This window comes from Oratosquilla oratoria, chromosome 38 (assembly GCF_046742065.1).
Source record: "Oratosquilla oratoria isolate Oo_2021 chromosome 38, ASM4674206v1, whole genome shotgun sequence".
Taxonomy (NCBI): Eukaryota; Metazoa; Arthropoda; class Malacostraca; order Stomatopoda; family Squillidae; genus Oratosquilla; species Oratosquilla oratoria.
This window is the reverse complement of record NC_134814.1, coordinates 16,854,736-16,874,737: the sequence shown is the minus strand read 5'-3', so window position 1 is coordinate 16,874,737 and position 20,002 is coordinate 16,854,736. Positions and strand designations below refer to the sequence as shown.

Sequence of the window (20,002 nt, the reverse complement as noted above, 5' to 3'; positions counted from 1 at the left end):
AAAAAAAAAGTCGACTGATTTTGTTATCTTTATTCTCAGGTTATTTTTACCAAAGATGAGGAACTTTCATTAGGTCGGGAGGAAAGGAAAAATACGGTGTGTGGGATATGGATAGAGGGGGAGGTGTCGTGTTTGCATTAAGCTCGCTGACTTAGGATTTGGATTCACATTTTGTTTAAAGACATTTGGTCACTTGACATTAGATCACAATGTAAACATCCAAGAGTTAAAACAAAAGGAATTCAGCTTTATATAAAGTAGTAAGAAGAATATTTTGTGTAACCTTTTTCTCTTAGCATTATCATGAAGCGGCCTTGCTGTGGATGTGCTGTGTCTTGCGACACTGCTTCTGACCCAGGGCAGTGGGATGACCCGTCATCCAGGAGGTGCTAAGATAAGAGGGAGGGTGGAGGGGTGTGGAGTGTATTCAGGGATGGAATGGGTGGGAATGATTTTATGCCTTTTCCTTTTTGGCTACCTCCCTAGTAAGGGGAAAAAAGCCTTGGTATATGTATGTATGTATTATCATTAAAGGATCAGGTATTAACAAGTTTTTGTGCAGCAGATCAGATGACAAAGTTAATCGTGAGTAGCGAAACGTAGGGACTCTTTCGTTTAATGGACAGGTAGCCAGGCAGGGGGATTAGGTGATTTCGGCCAAGCGAAAATAACCTTTTAAGCTTGAAGGCTTGGTGCACTATATAATTTCAATTTAGATCATTTGTTTCATAAATTTCATTTCGTTATCACACAGTATGTGCAAAAACAATTGTTACTTGAAATGATAAGTATTTTTTAAATAATTTATTTTCTTTCAATAATAAGTAAATAATAATAGCAACATTTGGAGGACTGGCCGAAACGTCCTACCCTGAAGAGTTCTGGCCGAAACGTCTGTGGCCGAAACATCCTATATTCGATGCGCTCCCCTCCTACATGCTCACTAATGATGTTGAACTTCTGGGCTGGGTTGTTCAAAACAAAATTTTCCACTATCTTGGCTTCAAATCTATCTTGACATTATACATCATGGGAACACAGAGCGTTAACCATGACATTTAACATCAAGATAAACTAACGCCAGAATTAGTTTTTGAACAACCCAACCCTAGACTCGTTGTTATAATATGTTATCAATGTTAGGCAACTTTTTGTGCAACAATAACACCATTTAGTCCACACATGAAAGTTGTATAATTTCAATTTAGATAATTTGCTTCATAAATTTTATTTAATTTTCACACAGTATGTGCAAAAAATATTGTTACTTTAAATGATGTATAAGTAATTAAAAAAATAATAATACATTTTCTTTCAATGATAAATAATGATAGCAACATTTGGAAGACTGCTATTATTATCTATTTGTTACTAAAAGAAAATATATTATTAAAATGATTATATATCACCGGCGATTTCGGCCCAGAAAAACCCTGGGCCGAAATCACTTTAGGCCGAAATCACCCGAAGCCCCAGGCAGACACCACACGGAGCGCCAACTCGCCCCAACCAGTCGTTTTGATACGTGAAGGAAACGCGTGAACATTTGGAATTCTTGGATACACACAAGACTAGGGCAACAATGCAGTTTTATCCCTGAATTGTCCGTTTTAAGATCCATGAGGTCTGGGCATATACGGAAACAAGCTCTATAAATCGTTAGTTCGTCCACATTTGGAATATGCTGTTTCCGTATGGTCACCGAATCTCATTAAAGACATTGACAGACTGGAACAAGTACAACGGCGAGCCACAAAACTGATTCCAAATATCAAAAATAAATCATACGAAAATCGACTAAAACATATGAATCTGTTTTCCCTAAAAAAGCGTAGACTCAGAGGTGACTTGATACAGGTCTTTAAGATTTTAAAGGGAATTGACAACATCAAAAGTGACAAAATTTTCACATTGAATGAGAATCCGACAAGAAACAATGGTCTCAAACTATCCGGAAATAGATTCAGTTTGGAAGTGGGTAGAAACAACTTTGCCAACCGTGTAGCTAATGAATGGAATAAACTTCCTGCACAGGTAGTGCAAAGTAGTTCAGTTCGAAGCTTTAAGAATCATTTAGATAAACACCTAAGCAAGATGCTGTAATTATTATAATTTACTTTATATTATTTGTTTTTGTTTTGTTATCATTTGTCTGTCTGATTTTCATTTATTATTAGTTATATGTCAATTTATTATTAGTTATATGTCAATTTATTATTAGTTATATGTCAATTTATTATTAGTTATATGTCAATATATTATTAGTTATATGTCAATTTATTATTAGTTATATGTCAATTTATTATTAGTTATATGTCAATTTATTATCATTTACTATCTACCTGTTTATTACTTAACTATACCTATGCATTTATTTATGTATTTTATTTGTTATTTACATTGTTATAGTTTTTATTCATTATTTTATTATTATGATTTGTTCGTATCCGACCTAGATATGGACCAAAAGGTCTCCTGTCGGCATGCTCCGCCTTTGTAATCCTTTGGAACAACTCGGAACACGGACAAGACAAACGCTTATATGTCAATTTATTATTATTTACTATCTACCTGTTTATTATTTAACTATACCTATGCATTTATTTATGTATTTTATTTGTTATTCACATTGTTATAGTTTTTATTCATAATTTTATTATTATGATTTTTTTCGCATCCGACCTAGGTATGGACCAAAAGGTCTCCTGTCGGCATGCTCCGCCTTTGTAATCCTTTGGAACAGCTCGGAGCACGGACAAGACAAACGCTTGTATGACAAATTCTCACAATATAAAAGGTCAAACATCACAAGCTCATACGACAATAGGTCCAATGATATTGGTTCGCAAGACAAAAACTCACATGACATAAGTTCACAAGACAAAAGCTCGCACGACATAAGCTAACACGACAGAAGCTCGCACGACATAAGCTAACACGACAGAAGCTCGCATGACAGAAGGTAACACGACAGAAGCTCGCACGACATAAGCTAACACGAGAGAAGCTCGCATGACATAAGTTAACACGACATTAGCTCGCACGACATAAGCTAACACGACAGAAGCTCCCACGACATAACCTAACATGACAGAAGCTCGCAAGACATAAGCTAACACAACAGAAGTTCGCACGACATAAGCTAACACGACAGAAGCACAACCTTAATAAAAAAAACTACAAAACCTCAGACTTTTTATGCTTTATTATTTTTATATCACACATACAAAAACTCACTTCCATGGTGTGGGTTATGTGTACTTTGAAGCTATAGTCATCACTCTTCCACACCTCCAGGTCTCTCAGTGTTTACTTTGTTTTTATTTCCTCTGCACTCACTGGATACTGGTCTTTTTTATATTTTCATTTGGCCCATATCTTATCAGTTCAAGTTGTATGTTGTTGAAAATATATTGTTTTCACTTGACCACTTGCATACTGCCTCCATATTTTTTTCTGAATCCTCTCTGGCTGTAATTTCTCGAGAGATCCTGGCATTATTCGCAAACGAGGGCACTTTGGATGTTCTCACGTCTTGGGCTGTGTCACTTATGACCAGGAAGAGCAGTGGGGCCAAGCACGGAGCCCTGTGGTACTCCACTAATTACAAATTATTATTCTTTTACTAGGCTCCATCTACTTTTTATTTTGTGCTTTCTGTCACGTAGGAATACGTGGAGCCATAGTCATAGCTCTCCAGTGATGTCCATATTTTTCACTTTGTATAGCAGCACCCCTTGTCAAATACTTGAGCGAAGTCTACGTAGACTACATCAAGGTACATCTGCCGCTCCCTTTGTCTATAATGCTGCCCCGTCCTCTCTATAAAGTTCACAAAGTTCTTCCTAATTACCCTCCTGAACATCTTTGTGACGTGTGAGGCGAGACAAACTAGTCAGTAGTTAGCTGGGAGGCTTTGTGATCCACATTCAAATATGAGGGTGATTAGTCTTTCAGTTTTGTTGGTATGGTCCTATTATTCAGTGATTTTCTCCATAGTAGATAGATTGCTGGTGTGTTGTCTGACACCCCCCCCTCCCGATGAGTTAATTTTTATCTATAGCTTCCACTGGGCCTGGAATTAATATAATTAATATCTGTTAATCATTGTTGTAAATAGCATGTAATTTTGTAAAATATAATATAAATAAGAAAAAATACATACAAGATAAATAAGAAAACAGAAAACAAGGTCAAATTAAATATGTTAAAGCTACAATTTTCTTTGATACACAAACTTTCATTTTCTTTGATAGTTGGGCAGATAAACAAACAATTGAACGGGAAATGGACAGTGCTGGTATAGCTAATAATGTAATGATTTATTAAAAAGGGGAAAATATGGGAGTTCTACAATTTACGGCAAATCTTGTGGTTGTCAAAAAATTGTGTTGGAAGAGACCTGGACCGTTGACAATGGCATGCACGTCTGACCGACCTTGGCAAAGATTAGATAATAAACCAGAGGCGATAGATCACTATCTCCATAATGAGGTTAAGACACTGTATAATGTCGCCTTTTCCTTGACATAAACATTACACCAACGTATATTTTAGGACATTCTATGATTCTATTGTTGTCATTTTTCTTTCATTCTAACGCAAACTTTATTCTACTCAGAACATAAATAAATCCAATGAAAAGGTATCACTGACCGTTATACATCGTTATACCATACCAACGCATGAGCAAAATTGACAAACGAAGGATCTTTTCATAGTCAGGGTCCTCCAAATGAACGGGATATGTCTGTCGAGTTAGGAAGAGGGAATACACAGGGTAGAAATGAATGGATGCAAGTTGCGGATGGACGAAGGGATGACGCAGCCCTAAAGAAAGGTCTTCTCATCCGCTTCATTATCTAAGTGGATGAGGATGAGAGGAGGTCGCCGTATTGCAAAATGGCTGTTGGACCCTGTTCTTGAAGAATTGCGCCTCGCTGCGTAGCAGTGTAATCGGGGAGTTCGCTTTTTTTTTTATTGGAATGTGATTGAATTTTATTTATGATGTGGGTGTCTACTTCCAAATGACCACCAGAATTTTTTATGGGGTATAAATTGCCCTTGGTAAACACAAACATTTTTGTCCTTTTTAGTAGTATCATTTTTTTTTAATATCTTCTTTTGACAAACAACATTTCCTTCCATAAATGTCTCTTTTTCAACCATTCTTTGTGATTATTAATGTCCCTTTTTATCCACCATAACTACCAATGTCCTTTTCTACAATTTGGAGTCCTTTTTTCGCCTCTGTCGGTTGGCAAGTGGCAGCCTTGAGTCCGCCACTTCCTGCCACAGTGCGACCGTCTGAACGTTACTTCGCCTCCAGTTGTTGCGACGCTCGCGTCCGCTCCTCTGACAGCGCGCTTGCGTAACAATCTTTCGCGTGAAGAAAAACTATCGGTGTACAGAGACCTACAAGTGTATTATTTTTTGTGCGATTTAGTGTGACCCAGTCGATTATGGTAATTAACCTGTTTATGTAATTCGTCATGGTCGCCTTTGGCTCGATGGGCATAGGGCGCGCTAACTGTCTGGTGGTGATCTCACTGACCGCGCGGTCTCCTGGGGAGACCACGGGGGTACCTACGGGGGTACCTACGGAGGAACTCGGGGCAGGGGCAAGTCGGCCGATCCTGCCCAGAATTCTTTGGAGTGCAAAGGGTGTCTGCATGGGAGCTTGTTCGGAGATACAATGGGGATTGTCGAAGGAATGTGAGTGAAGCGACGCGTCCCTCGGCGTATTATTCCCAGTGCGGGACAGACGACAGAGAGAACCGTCTCCCTGTTACCTGTCTTCAGAACCCGTCGCATACGGAAGTGCAGCCCTGAGGGGCTGACATTCGGTTTCATGATTGTTTTTCCTCCATTTCACACATGGAGAGTCGAAACCCGGCAACTGTACTCCCCCACTCTTCTAAAAAAAATCTTACCAGATAGATATCTGGGAGGGTTCCATGATCGCTACCAGTCTTTGGCATTGCGGGTCTGTGTGAGTATATGGAGACAACAATCATTATCTACACATTAATTTATCTCTTGTTTATCCGTGTACCTATCAATCTAAACATTTGGTCTTTTACAATCTATTATGTGTGACAAGTATGGGCCCTACGTTTACCGTGGGCTATACACATAAATTTTCACTTTAGATGTATTTAATTTCGGGATTTACAATTTCTGCTGTATGGTAGAAAAAATTCCCTGTTGGTTATTTTTGTAGGGGAGAAGTGTCCGTCATTTTGAAGATAGCACTGCTCACTACATACGTCATTGTTTGACGTCATAGGCCCATGCAGGATGACGTCAGAGGACGTTGAGTTTGTTTAACTCTGCCTGTCCCTCTCGCTTCCCGCGTGGTCTTCAGTATCCAATCATTATCACTTAAGCAACCATTTCGAGTCAACTGCTGAACAAAGGTCCCCCCACACCATCAGTCTTCATCACTGATGTCTTCTTTTAAAACAAATTGTTTCAGTGCTTACTGCATGGTTACTCGAAGTCTATGCCATTTGTTACACATTGTTGGTAAACCATTTCTTGCTCATTTACTTCTTAAACCTAAATTTGTCCAATTTGAACCCATTACGACATCATGGCCTTGCCTGTATGACCCTTGTTAAAGCAATTTGAAAATGAAAAAGAAGTATCCGAGGGAAATCAGATTTTCTCGACCCCCTTTCTCGTGTTCTCCGCCCTTATGAGATTCTGTTCTTTGGGAATTGCAAAAGGCCATAAGGCCTACACTAGGTAGTTCCATGTCCCTTCCCACCTGTCATCTTTATCCATAAAGTTATCTAACCCTTTCTTAAAACAACCAATTGTCTCAGCGCTCATTACATGGTTACTATTCCACTCAATACCGATTAAAATCTTGCTTTGTGGTCCCGCTTTTGAAACTCGGTGGACCCTCAAGGGTGACCATGGACCCCAACTTGAGGACCACTGCGTCAGTGGGACCTTCGCCCCCTGGTACAGTTGTCGACGATCGCTGGATGACTTGTCGCCTTCGAGCGCCAGGAGGAGGAGGAGGAGGTCAAGAACCTCTGCCACCAGAACGCCTCTCAAGAAATCTTCTTGGGAGAAAAGGCAACTCGCACACCAATGCAACTAGTTGCATGGAATCAGTTGCATTGTTCCTATCCTTGAAGATAATATTGCGCCGAATGTGACACTAAGAAAAAGACCCATAAAATAAAAAGTAAAACGGACACACACACACACAATATATATATATATATATATATATATATATATATATATATATATATATATATATAACGATGATAGAATAAAATAATATGTGAGGAAGCTGCCTAATTGTCGGTGAAATACTGTGAAACGTTCGTAAAAAATGTTGACCAAATCTACTTTCAATGCAACATCCCAATCTCCAAGAGACATTTATGTCGCCTGTCAGATACAAGAGCTCTCAGGGAGTGAATCACTCTAAACAGCTCACCTTGGGATATTTGTTTGGGAAACAGTCTGGTATTCTCTGGCGTGTGATGAAAGGGTTTTAGGCTACATCGATTTAGGCTACGTTTACACACACGCACACAATGTTAAAGTAGTTGACCGCTTATCGTGTATGAAATTTGCTCTGCCACTGTTAATAGCTCGTACCTGCATCGGGAGGGGCTTCTCTCAGGCAAATAAAATGGCTTGGTTGTACCATCTCGGCGGTGGTGAGGAGGATTTAGCTCATAACTATTAAAGCTACATTTACACACACACATTATATATATATATATATATCGTCATAAAAATTAATTTGGTGGGGGGTCTTGGAAGAAACAAAACTAATTTAATGTTTCTTGTTCAGAAACGAAAGAGAAAAATAGAGGAAACGTGACAAATGAAACGAAGAAACTCAACGGGATTGTTCTTCAATAAAAGCGAGCTTACGCCAGGAGGCGCCAAGCTGCAACCCGAGAGGCTCCCAAACCGCCATGACTCAATGGTAGTGCACACGTCTGACCACCACGTGGGGATTTCGGGTGCGTGTTCGAATTCTGGCCACAGCGTAGAGGTTAGGTAGGGGCATCTACTCTGAGTAACGACCGCTGCTGACCTCTGACCTGAGGTGACCTCAGCTTCCTCCGGGTGACGTCACTGCAAGAGTGGCAACATACCGTGGATACACGGGTCTCTTGCATTCATGTACTCGTACTTGTGGGCTGTTACGGAGCACCCACGAGAAGAAGGGCTCTCTTCCGCCATCAGGAGGACCGCCTGCTACTTCGACCAAGTGATACTCGCAATGGCAAGATGTGCTGAAAATCGAGCGACCCGAAAATAAACGACTAAATGAGTAAGCCAAAGAATAACTAAAAACGTTATCTTGAATACAGAACTGGTTACAAACGAACCTAAATTCTCGTGACCCCAAGAAGTAAATAAACAGATAAATTAAGAAATTTGTACAACAATGACTATATCGATAAGTAAACACCAACGAATAAATCAATAGATATATAACGAACTGAATATAAAAGACATGTGTTGTAAAAACAGTTAAGTTGATAAATGCTATAAATGAACTGTGGCGACGCAAATAAATAATTTAATAAATAGGTGAAAAATCAATAAACAAACTAATAAGTAGATTAAGAAGTGAGTACAAAGACGCAAATGTATACTATAAACAAGCAAAGTGCATTAATACTATTAATGAACTGTGACGTCGAGCAAAACTCTCTCGTAAACAAGGCCGATAAGAGACCTGGACTCTGGCCTACGGACTACCAAAACACCGCCACAGCAATGAGTACGACGACATCGACGATAGCGCCGGCAGCGACAGAAACGGCGACGCGGGAACGGAAGGACACGTACTGCGTGATTCTCATTCCCAATCCAGGTAAGCAGAATAGAGCAGTACTTTCAATCACATCCCAATCCATTCCAGTTTCGTTGTACTGAGTGTCGTTTAGCAGAGAAGCAATACGAAATTCACGACCGGTCGGCAAGGGCCCCTGAATGACCTCATTCCAATTTTGGGATAATTGGGTCAAGGAATAGGTCAAGGTCACCGAGATGCTGGGATATTCATGGTGCCAGTTCCTTAATACACGTTCGATTGGTTTCAAACCTCAGTTATAATCCCATCCATCACGGCAGTGTATTGAAAGTGCGGGAGAGCATAAAGCTTTGCTGGTTAGGGCTACCGCTATATCGCAATAGGTGCTGTCGTGAGAGGTTTCTTCTGCGTGGCACCAATTCTCAACGTTATCATAATTAAAGATAATAATAAAAGTAATAGCAATAATGGTAATAATAATAATATTCATAAAATAACAATTGACGTTATGATAAAAATATTAACGTATCAACATCGACATTATCTGATAAGTCATATCGAAAATACAGTATCAATAATGATAAAGATAACGATTTATAAATGGTAAACAACGCTAGGACGTTGTCAAGATCACCAGCAGCCCCAGAACACCCATGTCAAGATAAACTACTCCATATATCATCTTGTAAAGATTAGCAACCCCCGAAAGGAGCTTGTAAATATAGATCGCCCCTGCTGTGACGATTAATTAATCAAGGTTGTGTAAAACTTGTTAACTTCAGCCAACACTCCCAAATACCAGTTTGTGAAGATAAACACTCTCCAGGTCTTCTTGAATTGTGAATCTTGCCAACGCCCCAACGCTAACAATAATAAATTTTACACCGGACGAAACAGCAATCCATGAGCGGGTTTGATGATCTGTATTATTAATCATAAGGCAGTGACTGGATCTCGGACCACATGCTGGACTCGTGATCGACAATCATGACCCTCCCGGGTGAGAGCTATAACCCTACACACACACACATGCCTTTGCTTATAAGGAGACAGTAACGGCATGGTATTCGTAGAAGCACTTGGGGCCGTGAGGGATCATGTGCACGTGGTGTTACGTAACTGGGTTCCAGGGGAGACGTGACGTCACGTAACGAATAATATCGCCCGCCGGCAGCCCGATATTAGTCAGGGTTAACAGAGATGAGGTTTAAGAACTTGAGGTCTATAGGCTCTGGCCCTCAGCTGAATGAAATCACCCGGCGACAGCCATAATAAACCATAAAGTCAAATGTAGACACCAAAAGGTCAAGTGGCGGGGGGGGGGTTGTCGTCGCTAAAATTGTAGTTGTCAGTGGTCGCCAGATTATTTCCTAAAACCTCCATTTGCCAGGGAGCACTAAAAGTTTTATAGGTCTAATTTGATCTCTGATTTATTTTTAATATTTCATTTTAATTTCATTTTGGATGCACGTTGGCCGAGCGGGTTAGAGCGTCGCTACTTGCGGCGGAAGTCGAGGTGACGGCGGTTCGAACGCTGCTACCGGTGAGTTGGGCCAAGGGCATGGTTCGTTAAATGCCATGCTACAGATTCCTCTTGTGTTAGGGGCACTGTCTTATAGCCTCCTGAGAGGCGATGAGTTTCGCGACGCTAAACCGAATCATCATTTTATTTTCATTATTTCTTGGGTGTATGGGGGATGATTTATGTCAAAATAGATAAATAAAATAAACGAATGAATAAATAAAATAAAAATAAATAGAATAGATAAACAAACTAAACCAAATAAATAAAACAAATGGAGAAATAAATAAAAGATAAATAAAATAAAATTCAATCGAGTGGGGTGGAAGGGTGGTCGCCACGGTGCTGCATAAGACCGCCTGACTGGATCCATCCATCTGGGCTTTTTGGAAGAAAGTCATCAGGTATGGAAGTGGGCTAAGGGACGATGGGTAATTGTCAGACAGCTTATCTGCTCGTAGATGAACGACCACGGGGTGGCCAGTATCCGCCTTATCAGCCGATCCCGTGGGAATTCGATGAACACGAGCAGTTGAGTGACATCGCGCATGCCAAATTGTTGTTATTGCTGTGATCGACATTAACTTTGAAATATTCTTTAATAAATTGGACTATTGTATATATATATATATATATATATATATATATATATATATATATATATATATATATATATATATACACAGAGTTTGGGAGAGTGTGTGATAGAAGAAAGCTGAAGATAAATGTGGGTAAAAATAAGGTGATGAGATGTACAAGAGGTGAAAGTGGCAGTAATCTGGAAATAAGCATTAAGGGAGAGCAACTGGAGGAAGTGGATAGTTTTAGATATTTGGGTGCAAATGTGGCAGGAAAAGGTGGAGTGAAGGTGGAGGTAGAATGTAGATTGAGAGAAGAGAGTAAATGCCTTGGTGGTTTAAAAAGTGTAATGAGGAATAGGAATCTGGGAATGGATGCTAAGAGGAGACTGTATGAAGGAGTGATTGTGCCAACAGCACTATATGGAGCAGAAACATGGAACATGAGAGAGGAAGAGAGAAGGAACTTGAATGTGTTTGAGATGAAGTGTCTGAGAAGTATGATGGGGGTTACTAGGCTAGATAGAGTGAGAAATGAGGAAGTGAGGAGGAGAACAGGGGTGGAAAGGGAGCTGGGAGATAGGGTGGATGAAAGAGTATTAGGATGGTTTGGACACATGGAAAGAATGAGTGAAGAAAGACTAGTAAAGGAGGTATGGAAGGGAGATGTGGAGGGAGTGAACATGAGGGGACGTCCTAGGATGAGGTGGATGGATGGGGTGAAGGGGGCTTTGGGGAAGAGGGGAATGTCGGTTGAGGAAGGACGGGAGAGGACAGAAGACAGGGGTGAATGGAGAATGGTTGTATATGGATGATGTTGTGATGCATGAGGTGGATTGGACGGGGGAATGAGGGTGAGGTAGTGTGTGTGAGCAAAAATTTTGACGCAGCCCGAAGGGATTTCTCCCCGTCCTCTCCTTTATATGGGGGGACGGAGAGGGGGGGTCGCCGATTTAATGAAGCGGCCTTGCTGTGGATGTGCTGTGTCCTGCGTCACTGCTTCTGACCCAGGGCAGTGGACAGGGTGCAGGGATGACCCGTCATCTAGGAGGTGCTAAGATGGGAGGGAGGGTGGAGGGGTGTGGAGTGTTTTCGGGGATGAAATGGGTGGGAATGTTTTTGGGCCTTGTCCTTTTTGGCTAACCCCCTGGTAAGGGGAAAAAAGCCTTGGTATATGTATGTATGTATATATATATATATTTGTGGTGTAATGTTCTGCGATTTTAATTATTCTAGCAGCGCGCAGAGTAGGTGATATTATAGTAAACATTATTGGTTTATATATAAGTTGAAAGAAACTTATATATCTATTGGCTATGGAGGGATGCTTTAAAATTCTAATAAGTTTTCTGGGTTTGGTATCCTGGTTGCGCATTGTGTCCATGTGCACACCGAATTCTGTTGTTTCCACAACCCCCCCCCCACACACACACACCAAATTCGGTCGGCCCATACTCCCATCGATCCGTAGATTTTATTCAGCTAAAACGACCCCAACTAATGGGTGTAGAAGATCACGGTTAGCTGTTTCAGTGATGCTCCTTACGGATATTTTCAGGGAGTATTTCTGTTAATATTTGGATGCTCGCTGGCCGAGTGGGTTAGAGCGTCGCTACTTGTGGCGGAGGTCGAGGTGACGGCAGTTCGAACTCTGCCGCCAGCGAGTTGGACCAAGGACATGGTTCATTCAATTCCACGCTACAAAGTCCTCTGTAAAGGGCACCGTCCTAGCCTCCTGATAGGGTGTGGGAGTTTGCGACGTTACACCGAATGAAGTCGTAAAAAGGAAAGAATGAGAGATGTCAATATTTGATCAGTATTCCTTTTCGAATGGAGATGGACCTCCGGGCACAGCACAATGCTGCACAACAATGGTCCAAAGGGGGGGATCACAAGAAATTGCATGGTGGGGGTTGGGGTGGGAAGGAAGGCAAATTTGTTATTTCACTTGACGCCTTGTCTAACAATTATGAAACGTAAATCATATATATATATTTGAAAGGCTTAATGTAGTAGCACATTTGTAAAATAAGACTAATTAACCCACTGTCTGAGAATGAGATAAGATGGGCAGAAAATCTGTATATTTCGACCACTATCTGTGGTCCTCTTCAGCAGAATGATGAAGAGGACAACAAATAGTGGTCGAAATATACAGATTTTCTGTCCATCTCATCTCATTCTCCGACAGCGGGTCAATGAGTCATATATGTGTATATATAAATATATATATATATATTTATATATATATATATATATACATATGTGTGTGTGTGTGTGTGTGTGCGTGCGTGTGTGTGTGTGTGTGTGTGTGTGTGTGTGCGTGTGTGTGTATTTACCTAGTTGTATTTTGCGGGAAGGGGAGCTATGGTCGTGGGGTCTCGCCTTTGTATCTCGCAGTGTCTAGTTTGCTTTTAAATTCATTAATGGTTTTTGCGCATACTATTTCATTATCCAGTTAGTTCCAAGTGTCCTCTACTCTATGTGGAAAACTGTTTTTCTTCAGTTCTCTTCTGTAGCTATGTTTTTTTTTATTTTCTTTCCATGTCCTCTTGTGTTTCTCTTGTCCCAGTATAGTAAGTCCTCTCTATCGAGTATCTCTGTGCCTTTCATGATTCTGTAGATGGTCAGTAGGTCACCTCTCTCTCTTCTTTGCTCCAGCGTCGGTAACTCCAGTTTAGCCAGTCTTTCCTCATGTGATAGGTTTGCAAGTGCAGGTGCCATTTTTGTTGCTGCTCTCTGGATTCTTTCTATTTTCTTTATATTCTTTTTGGTACTGGGTGACCACAATGTCGCCGCATACTCTAGTCTAGGCCTTATCAATGTAACCAATATTTATTTTATCATGTCTTCGTCCAAGTATGCAAATGCCACTTTTATTGATCTTAGCAAGTTGTAAGCCTCCCCGACAACTTTGTCAATCTGTTTATCATAGGACAAGTCGTTTGTGATAATTACCCTCAAATCTTTTTCGGATCCTGCCTTCCTTACCTCCTTTGGTGCCAATTGTATATTTCCTTGTATTCTGTTTTTGCTTTTTCCAAACTCCATTATGCTACACTTCTTAGTATTAGAGTCCAATTCCCATTTCTGACTCCAGTTCCATACCTTATTCAGGTCTTCCTGCAGTGCTTCACAGTCCTTATCAGTTTCTACTTTCCTTAACAGTTTGGCGTCGTCTGCAAAGAAGCTCATGTAACATTTCACATCCTCGTCCATGCCATTCACATAAATAGCAAACATTATTGGTGCCAATACAGATCCTTGCGGTACTCCACCGATTACCTCTTTCCAATCTGAATACTTTTCTCTGAGCACTACTCTCATCTTTCTACCAGTCAGGAAGTCCTCCATCCATTTTAGTAGGTTCCCTTGTATTCCTCCTATGTGTTCCAGTTTTTTTTTTTTTTTTTTTTTTTTTAGTAATATTCTGTGTGGTACTTTGTCAAAAGCTTTTTGCAAGTCTTGGAAGGCAAAATCAGCCCATCCATTTCTTGTTTGCACTATGTCTATTAGTCTTGAGTAGAAGCCTATTAAGTTTGTGGTGCATAATCTTCCTTGTCTGAACCCAAATTGTCTTGGGTTTATTATGTTGTTGTCTTCCAGATGTTTTACCCATCTATTCTTGATGATTTTCTCACAAATTTTGGCTATAGTGCTTGTTAGTGATACTGGCCTATAGTTGGTGGGTTCTTCCTTGTTTCCTCCTTTATATATTGGTACAATGTTTGCATTTTTCCAGTCTTTAGGTATCTTTTCTTCTTTGAGTGAGCTATTTATTATGTTGTGTATTTTGTCCGTTAGTTCTTCCTTGCATTCCTTTAGAATCCAATTTGCAATACCGTCCGGGCCATGTGATTTTCTGACGTCAAATTTTGATAGGTGTTCTGATATTTCTTTTTGTGTTGTAAACAAGCTCAGATGAGAGGGAGGGGTGTGGAGTGTATTTAGGGATGAAATGGGTGGGAGTGTTTTTATGCCTTTCCCTTTTTGGCTACCTCCCTTGTAAGGGGGAAAAAGTCTTGGTATATGTATGTATGTGTATGTAAACTCACTCATGTGGGGAGATTGCTTGTTATTATCTTCGTCCCAATTTTGTATTTTCTCTCTGGTGAAGACAGATTTAAAGTGATTGTTCATGACTTCGGCCATTTCTAATTCTTCTGTGTATTCTATATTTCCTTGGCGTAGTTTCACCATTTCCTGTTTGTTTTTAAGTTTACCATTCACATATCGATGGAATAGTTTGGGTTGATCTTTGCATTTATCTATAATATCCTTTTCATGGTTCCTTTTCTCCTCTCTTCTCATATTAACATACTCATTTCTATAGTTTATATAAATTTGCCATTTGCTAATTTTTTTCCTCTTTTTTATATTCCATTAGAAATACAATGTTCGTACTAATCAAATTGTTGTGAATTTGTGTATTTCTTCAAGTTCTTAATACATTTCATCTTAATGGGACCTTTCGCAGTCAGGCTCGTAGATTCCTATTAGCGCTAGAATTTTCAATTGTCTCGGATTTCACGAGGCAAAGGGGTGACTTACCTAATTTGGAAACCAATATTTAAAAAAAAAAGATACGAGATAAATTGCTCCATAAATGTATTTAAAATTAAAAACATGACTCTTAATGTTATGATTTTTACTTACTGGTGTGTGATAAGGCTTTGTTAATTTAATTATAAGGTAAAACTAAAAATAGGTAATTATTTTTACTGAACTAAGTATGAGCAGTAAAAATAAGAAGATGTTTATTTCGGTTTGTGCATTTTATCTGAGAGTGTTGAAAAATAATGAATATCACTGTCACGTCCTGTATATGAAGATAATCAGTGAGATAAAAGATAACAGTGGTGGCGGACGTACGAAGTGAACGACGTTTGTGTAAAGAATAGCCTCTTACATCTGCTGCGAGCCATTTTCAAACAAATATGACTAATTTTACGTGTGCTGTGGCAGACTGCACGTCAGATTCAAGAAAAAGTAAGAGGAAGACAAATGTTAATCGTACAGAAAAAAATAAGTCTTTGATGCAAAATTATATTTTCGATACATTACATGGATTTGCCTATTGCTTGGTGCATTCAAATGAAAGTATATGTCAGTATACGTCCATTGAAGTCGGTAGAAAATGACAAATTGCTTGGCTTGATACAATTATAGGCTGTTTTACGAATATCATCTGTAATCATAGAGGCTCAAACAATGCTATATGTCGTTTGCAATCATGAAATTGACTTAAATTTCAGACACAATAATGGACAACGATACACCTCTGTAAGCTTATAAAACTTGCCCAAAAAAGTATTTATTTTCCGACAAGAATTACAAAATCTGGCGGTGTTTGGTATCAAATCGCTCACTGCGAAAGGTCCCATTTCTTTGTATGGCCTTAGTGGTTGCATGCGAAAGAACTGGTACAAATTATTGATCTAATTTCATTTAATTTGTGGGGTCCATATTACTTTGTATTCATATATCCCCAACACACTAAACTGAAACTGTGCTCATTGGGACAGTCTCTTTCCTTTTATCAAACTTGTTGAACTAATTTTGCCAGCTGTGAAAGATCTGCCCTATTCCCCTTTGTTAGAACACAAGCCCCTGGCTTCGCAAGTCAGGCTACGCCTGGGGGCTTGGCCTGCGGCGCTGCGCGCCCAGGGGCTCCGCCCCGTTTTTTAACAAAGGTTTTCAATAAAAAAAACTATAAAGTTAATCATCTACATTTTTTCTTCGGAGGAGAAGAAGGTGGTGACTCCCTCTTCATCGCTGCTACATTTTTTAACTGCGTTGATGACGTCTTCAAGTTTCTCCATTTTTTCCAACTTTTTGTCAAAAGCTTCTAAAACAGTGTTGTCGACAGATTCGTTAAACTCATGACTGTTATCATTATCATAATCTGGCAGAATCATCTTGATAGTGTCTTCTTCTGAAAGCTTGTAAAACTCCATGGGTATTTCTACTTTCTCGAGCTCTGGCTCCTCTTGAGCGAAAAGTGAAGCTTCACTTTCAGAAGTCACTTGAGGTAAGTTTTCGTCTACACTGTCAAACTGCCACTAAAAAGTTCCTTATATACGCGGTTGATTGCTGGTCTCAATTTATATTCATCATTTACCTTCTCCCAACCGGTATAAACAATGAGTGAATTCCAGTTGGTGACTCGCGAGCACGCGACGTAAAGTTGCCCATGCTCAAAACATTAAACAGAATCCAAGAGAAGTCCACAGCGTTCAAACGTTTGTCCCTGGGACTTGTTGATTGTCATGGCGTAGCTGAGTTTGACGGGGAATTGTTTACGCTTAAAAGGAACTGGCGTATCTTGTGCTTCCAACGTTATCTTTGGAATCAAAACTTGTTCTCCTCCATAACTACCACCTAAAATTTTGCCAACGATAACGTTCTTTTTCAAGTTTGTGACAATTATTCTGGAACCGTTACATAACTTGGGTGGACAAATATTTCGAATAATCATCAAAACACTTCCTATCTTCACTTTCAATTGATGAAGAGGAAGAGATGGACTTGTCAATGCGTTGAAAACTGATGTCTGAATATCTGTATAATTTTCGGTAGCTGTATCAACACTATTATACACAACCTCTTCTTCTTCTGATTTCTCATATATCATTGAATTTATACTATCGACGTCATCATTGGTGGGAGAAATAATAGCTCGTTTCGAAATATGAGGCGTTCAAATGATTATTTTCTATATTGTCGTAAACTTTGTTAACCAATTCTTCGCGGGTTTTGACACTTATTCAAAAAAATTCGAGAAAGTATACAGGTCCAGATTCTCCTGTTCCTAGTTTTAATAATTTTTTTGCAAAAGATTTATTTCTGAAATAATTGGTTTTCAATCTAACGTTTTCTGTCAATTCTAATTTTGTTAGAATTTTCCATAAATAACTTGACTTGATACAGTGTTCGAGTTCCTCGTTTTTTCCTCCACCTCGTATGACAGGAAGAATTTGACGGAAACTCCCGCACAAACAAAAACTATACCTCCCATGAATTTGTCATTCTCTAGGACGTCTCTGAGAGTATTATCGAGAGCAGTTAGCGTGTTTTTGTTTGCCATGACTACTTCATCCCAAACTATTAGAGACGTTATTTTTAATAACTTTGCGAGCTCAGATTTTTTCTTGATGCCACAGGAACGGATTTCATTATATTCCATCAGAGGAATTAAACATGTTATGAGCTGTTCGTCCTCCGTGTAAAACTGTAGCAGCGATGCCCGAAGAGGCGACAGGCAAAACTATTTTTCCCTGAGAGCGAACAGAATACATGCCTCCTGAAGCATTCAAGAAAATTCCACTATTGTCGAATATACTTCCAGTCTGAATTCGAGACATTACAACATCATAACAATGTCTCTGTTTGTCGTTTAAAAGTTTAACTTTTTCTGTAACATCTTGCTGTAACTTTTCTTTATCGGCTGAAAGAAACCTGCACAGCGAAGCTATAGCGATAATCCCATACCACACTCCTGGTCATATGGCCCCGAAGGTTGAGTGTGGTTGGAATTTTCCGCCAGAATCATCAGAAATTTAAAATTCCCGGCTCTGTGCAGGCATGCGCATTGTCGATCCCACATCCCCCTCCCTTCTTAGCCGGCTCGCCTGAGTCGTCACTTCTAGCGCGGAAACAGACTGAGCGGTATACCCGCTGCCACCTTTGTTTTTTTGCCGGCGAGTCTGTTTCATGCTTGTTAATCAACTGATAGTTTCAGCGCTTTCTGCATGGTTGCCGGTTTGTCCCATTCTTCGACCACCCTATCAGTGAACCAGTTGTTGCCTTCTTAAATCTATTTGGTCCGGTTTGTGCCCATTGCTGCGAGTCTGGTGGTGCGGAGGGGGGCGCCCCCGGGGGTCGTCTGGCCTCTCGGCGGCCCCATACCTCCTACGATCAATGGTCCTCTAACGCCTCACGGCTTGCATCGTCAGGCCCTAGGCGTAGACTTTGACCTTATACGCTCGCAATCCGTCCCCGTCTCCAAGTCGTCCCTGGTATACAACCCGGGTCCTCTCGGAGAACAGGGGGACGTGTCTTATGGTACGGAGGGTGGCGCCCCCGAGGGTCATCAGGCCTCTCGGCAGCCCCATACCTCCGACCATCAATGGTCCTCTAACGCCTCACGGCTTGCATCGTCAGGCCCTAGGCGTAGACTTTGACCTTATACGCTCGCAATCCGTCCCCGTCTCCGAGTCGTCCCTGGTAAACAACCCGGGTCCTCTCGGAGGACAGGGGGACGTGTCTTATGATACGGAGGGTGGCGCCCCCGAGGGTCATCAGGCCTCTCGGCAGCCCCATACCTCCGACCATCAATGGTCCTCTAACGCCTCACGGCTTGCATCGTCAGGCCCTAGGCGTAGACTTTGACCTTTTCCACTCGTTATCCGTTCCCCATACGTCTTCGGGTCGTCCGTGGTAAGAACCCGGGCCTCTCGGAGGACAGGGGGACGTGTCTTATGATACGGAGGGTGGCGCCCCCGAGGGTCATTAGGCCTCTCGGCAGCCCCATACCTCCGACCATCAATGGTCCTCTAACGCCTCACGGCTTGCTTCGTCAGACCCTAGGTGTGGACTTTGACCTCTTCCGTCGTCCGACGTCTTCGGGTCGTCCGTGGGTGGGTGGCCCGGGGACTCTTGGGGGACGGGGGACGTGTCGGGTGGTGTGGAGGGTGGCGCCCCTGGGGGTCGGCGGCCCCCGTGCCCCCGACCGCCGTGGCCCTCTAGCACCTTTCGGCTTGCCTTTTCGGGCGGGTCCGTGAGCCCACCTTCCTCCCGGAGCCGCTCACGTAGACCCAACAGGAAGGCCCGCTCGAGAGAGGGTTCTATATCTCCCAAGAGGCCTAGGACGCTCAGCTCGTCCACACCCTCCACATCCCGGTCACGGCACCACCCTCCCTCCGTCCCTGATAGGCCCCGTCCTCGACTCTGCCCGATCTCGCTATCCGGCCTTTCAGGCCGCGCAGACCAGAGCATCCCCCCCCCCTCCAGAGCAGGTCCTTCCCTCCGCCCCTCCGCGCCGGCGGCGGGTATAGGACTGAAAGGCCCCTCTCATGAGACCCCCCCCCCCCCAATCAG

At 41.4% G+C, this 20,002-nt stretch overlaps 1 protein-coding gene across 2 annotated transcripts in view; it reads left to right on the top strand.

Annotated features, from left to right (window-relative positions):
* The first annotated feature begins 5,312 nt into the window (after positions 1-5,312).
* The window catches only part of stas (Transmembrane protein stas), a 50,749-nt gene continuing 36,059 nt past the window's right edge, over positions 5,313-20,002 (top strand). Inside the window, exons 1-2 of one of the 2 annotated variants that reach the window (XM_076176064.1) lie at positions 5,313-5,465; positions 7,826-8,863. In XM_076176064.1, coding sequence (XP_076032179.1) covers positions 8,635-8,863 — 229 coding nt within the window. In that variant the 5' untranslated portion in view covers positions 5,313-5,465; positions 7,826-8,634. The remainder of the gene's footprint in view (positions 5,466-7,825; positions 8,864-20,002) is intronic. The other variant, XM_076176070.1, reaches the window with a different exon arrangement.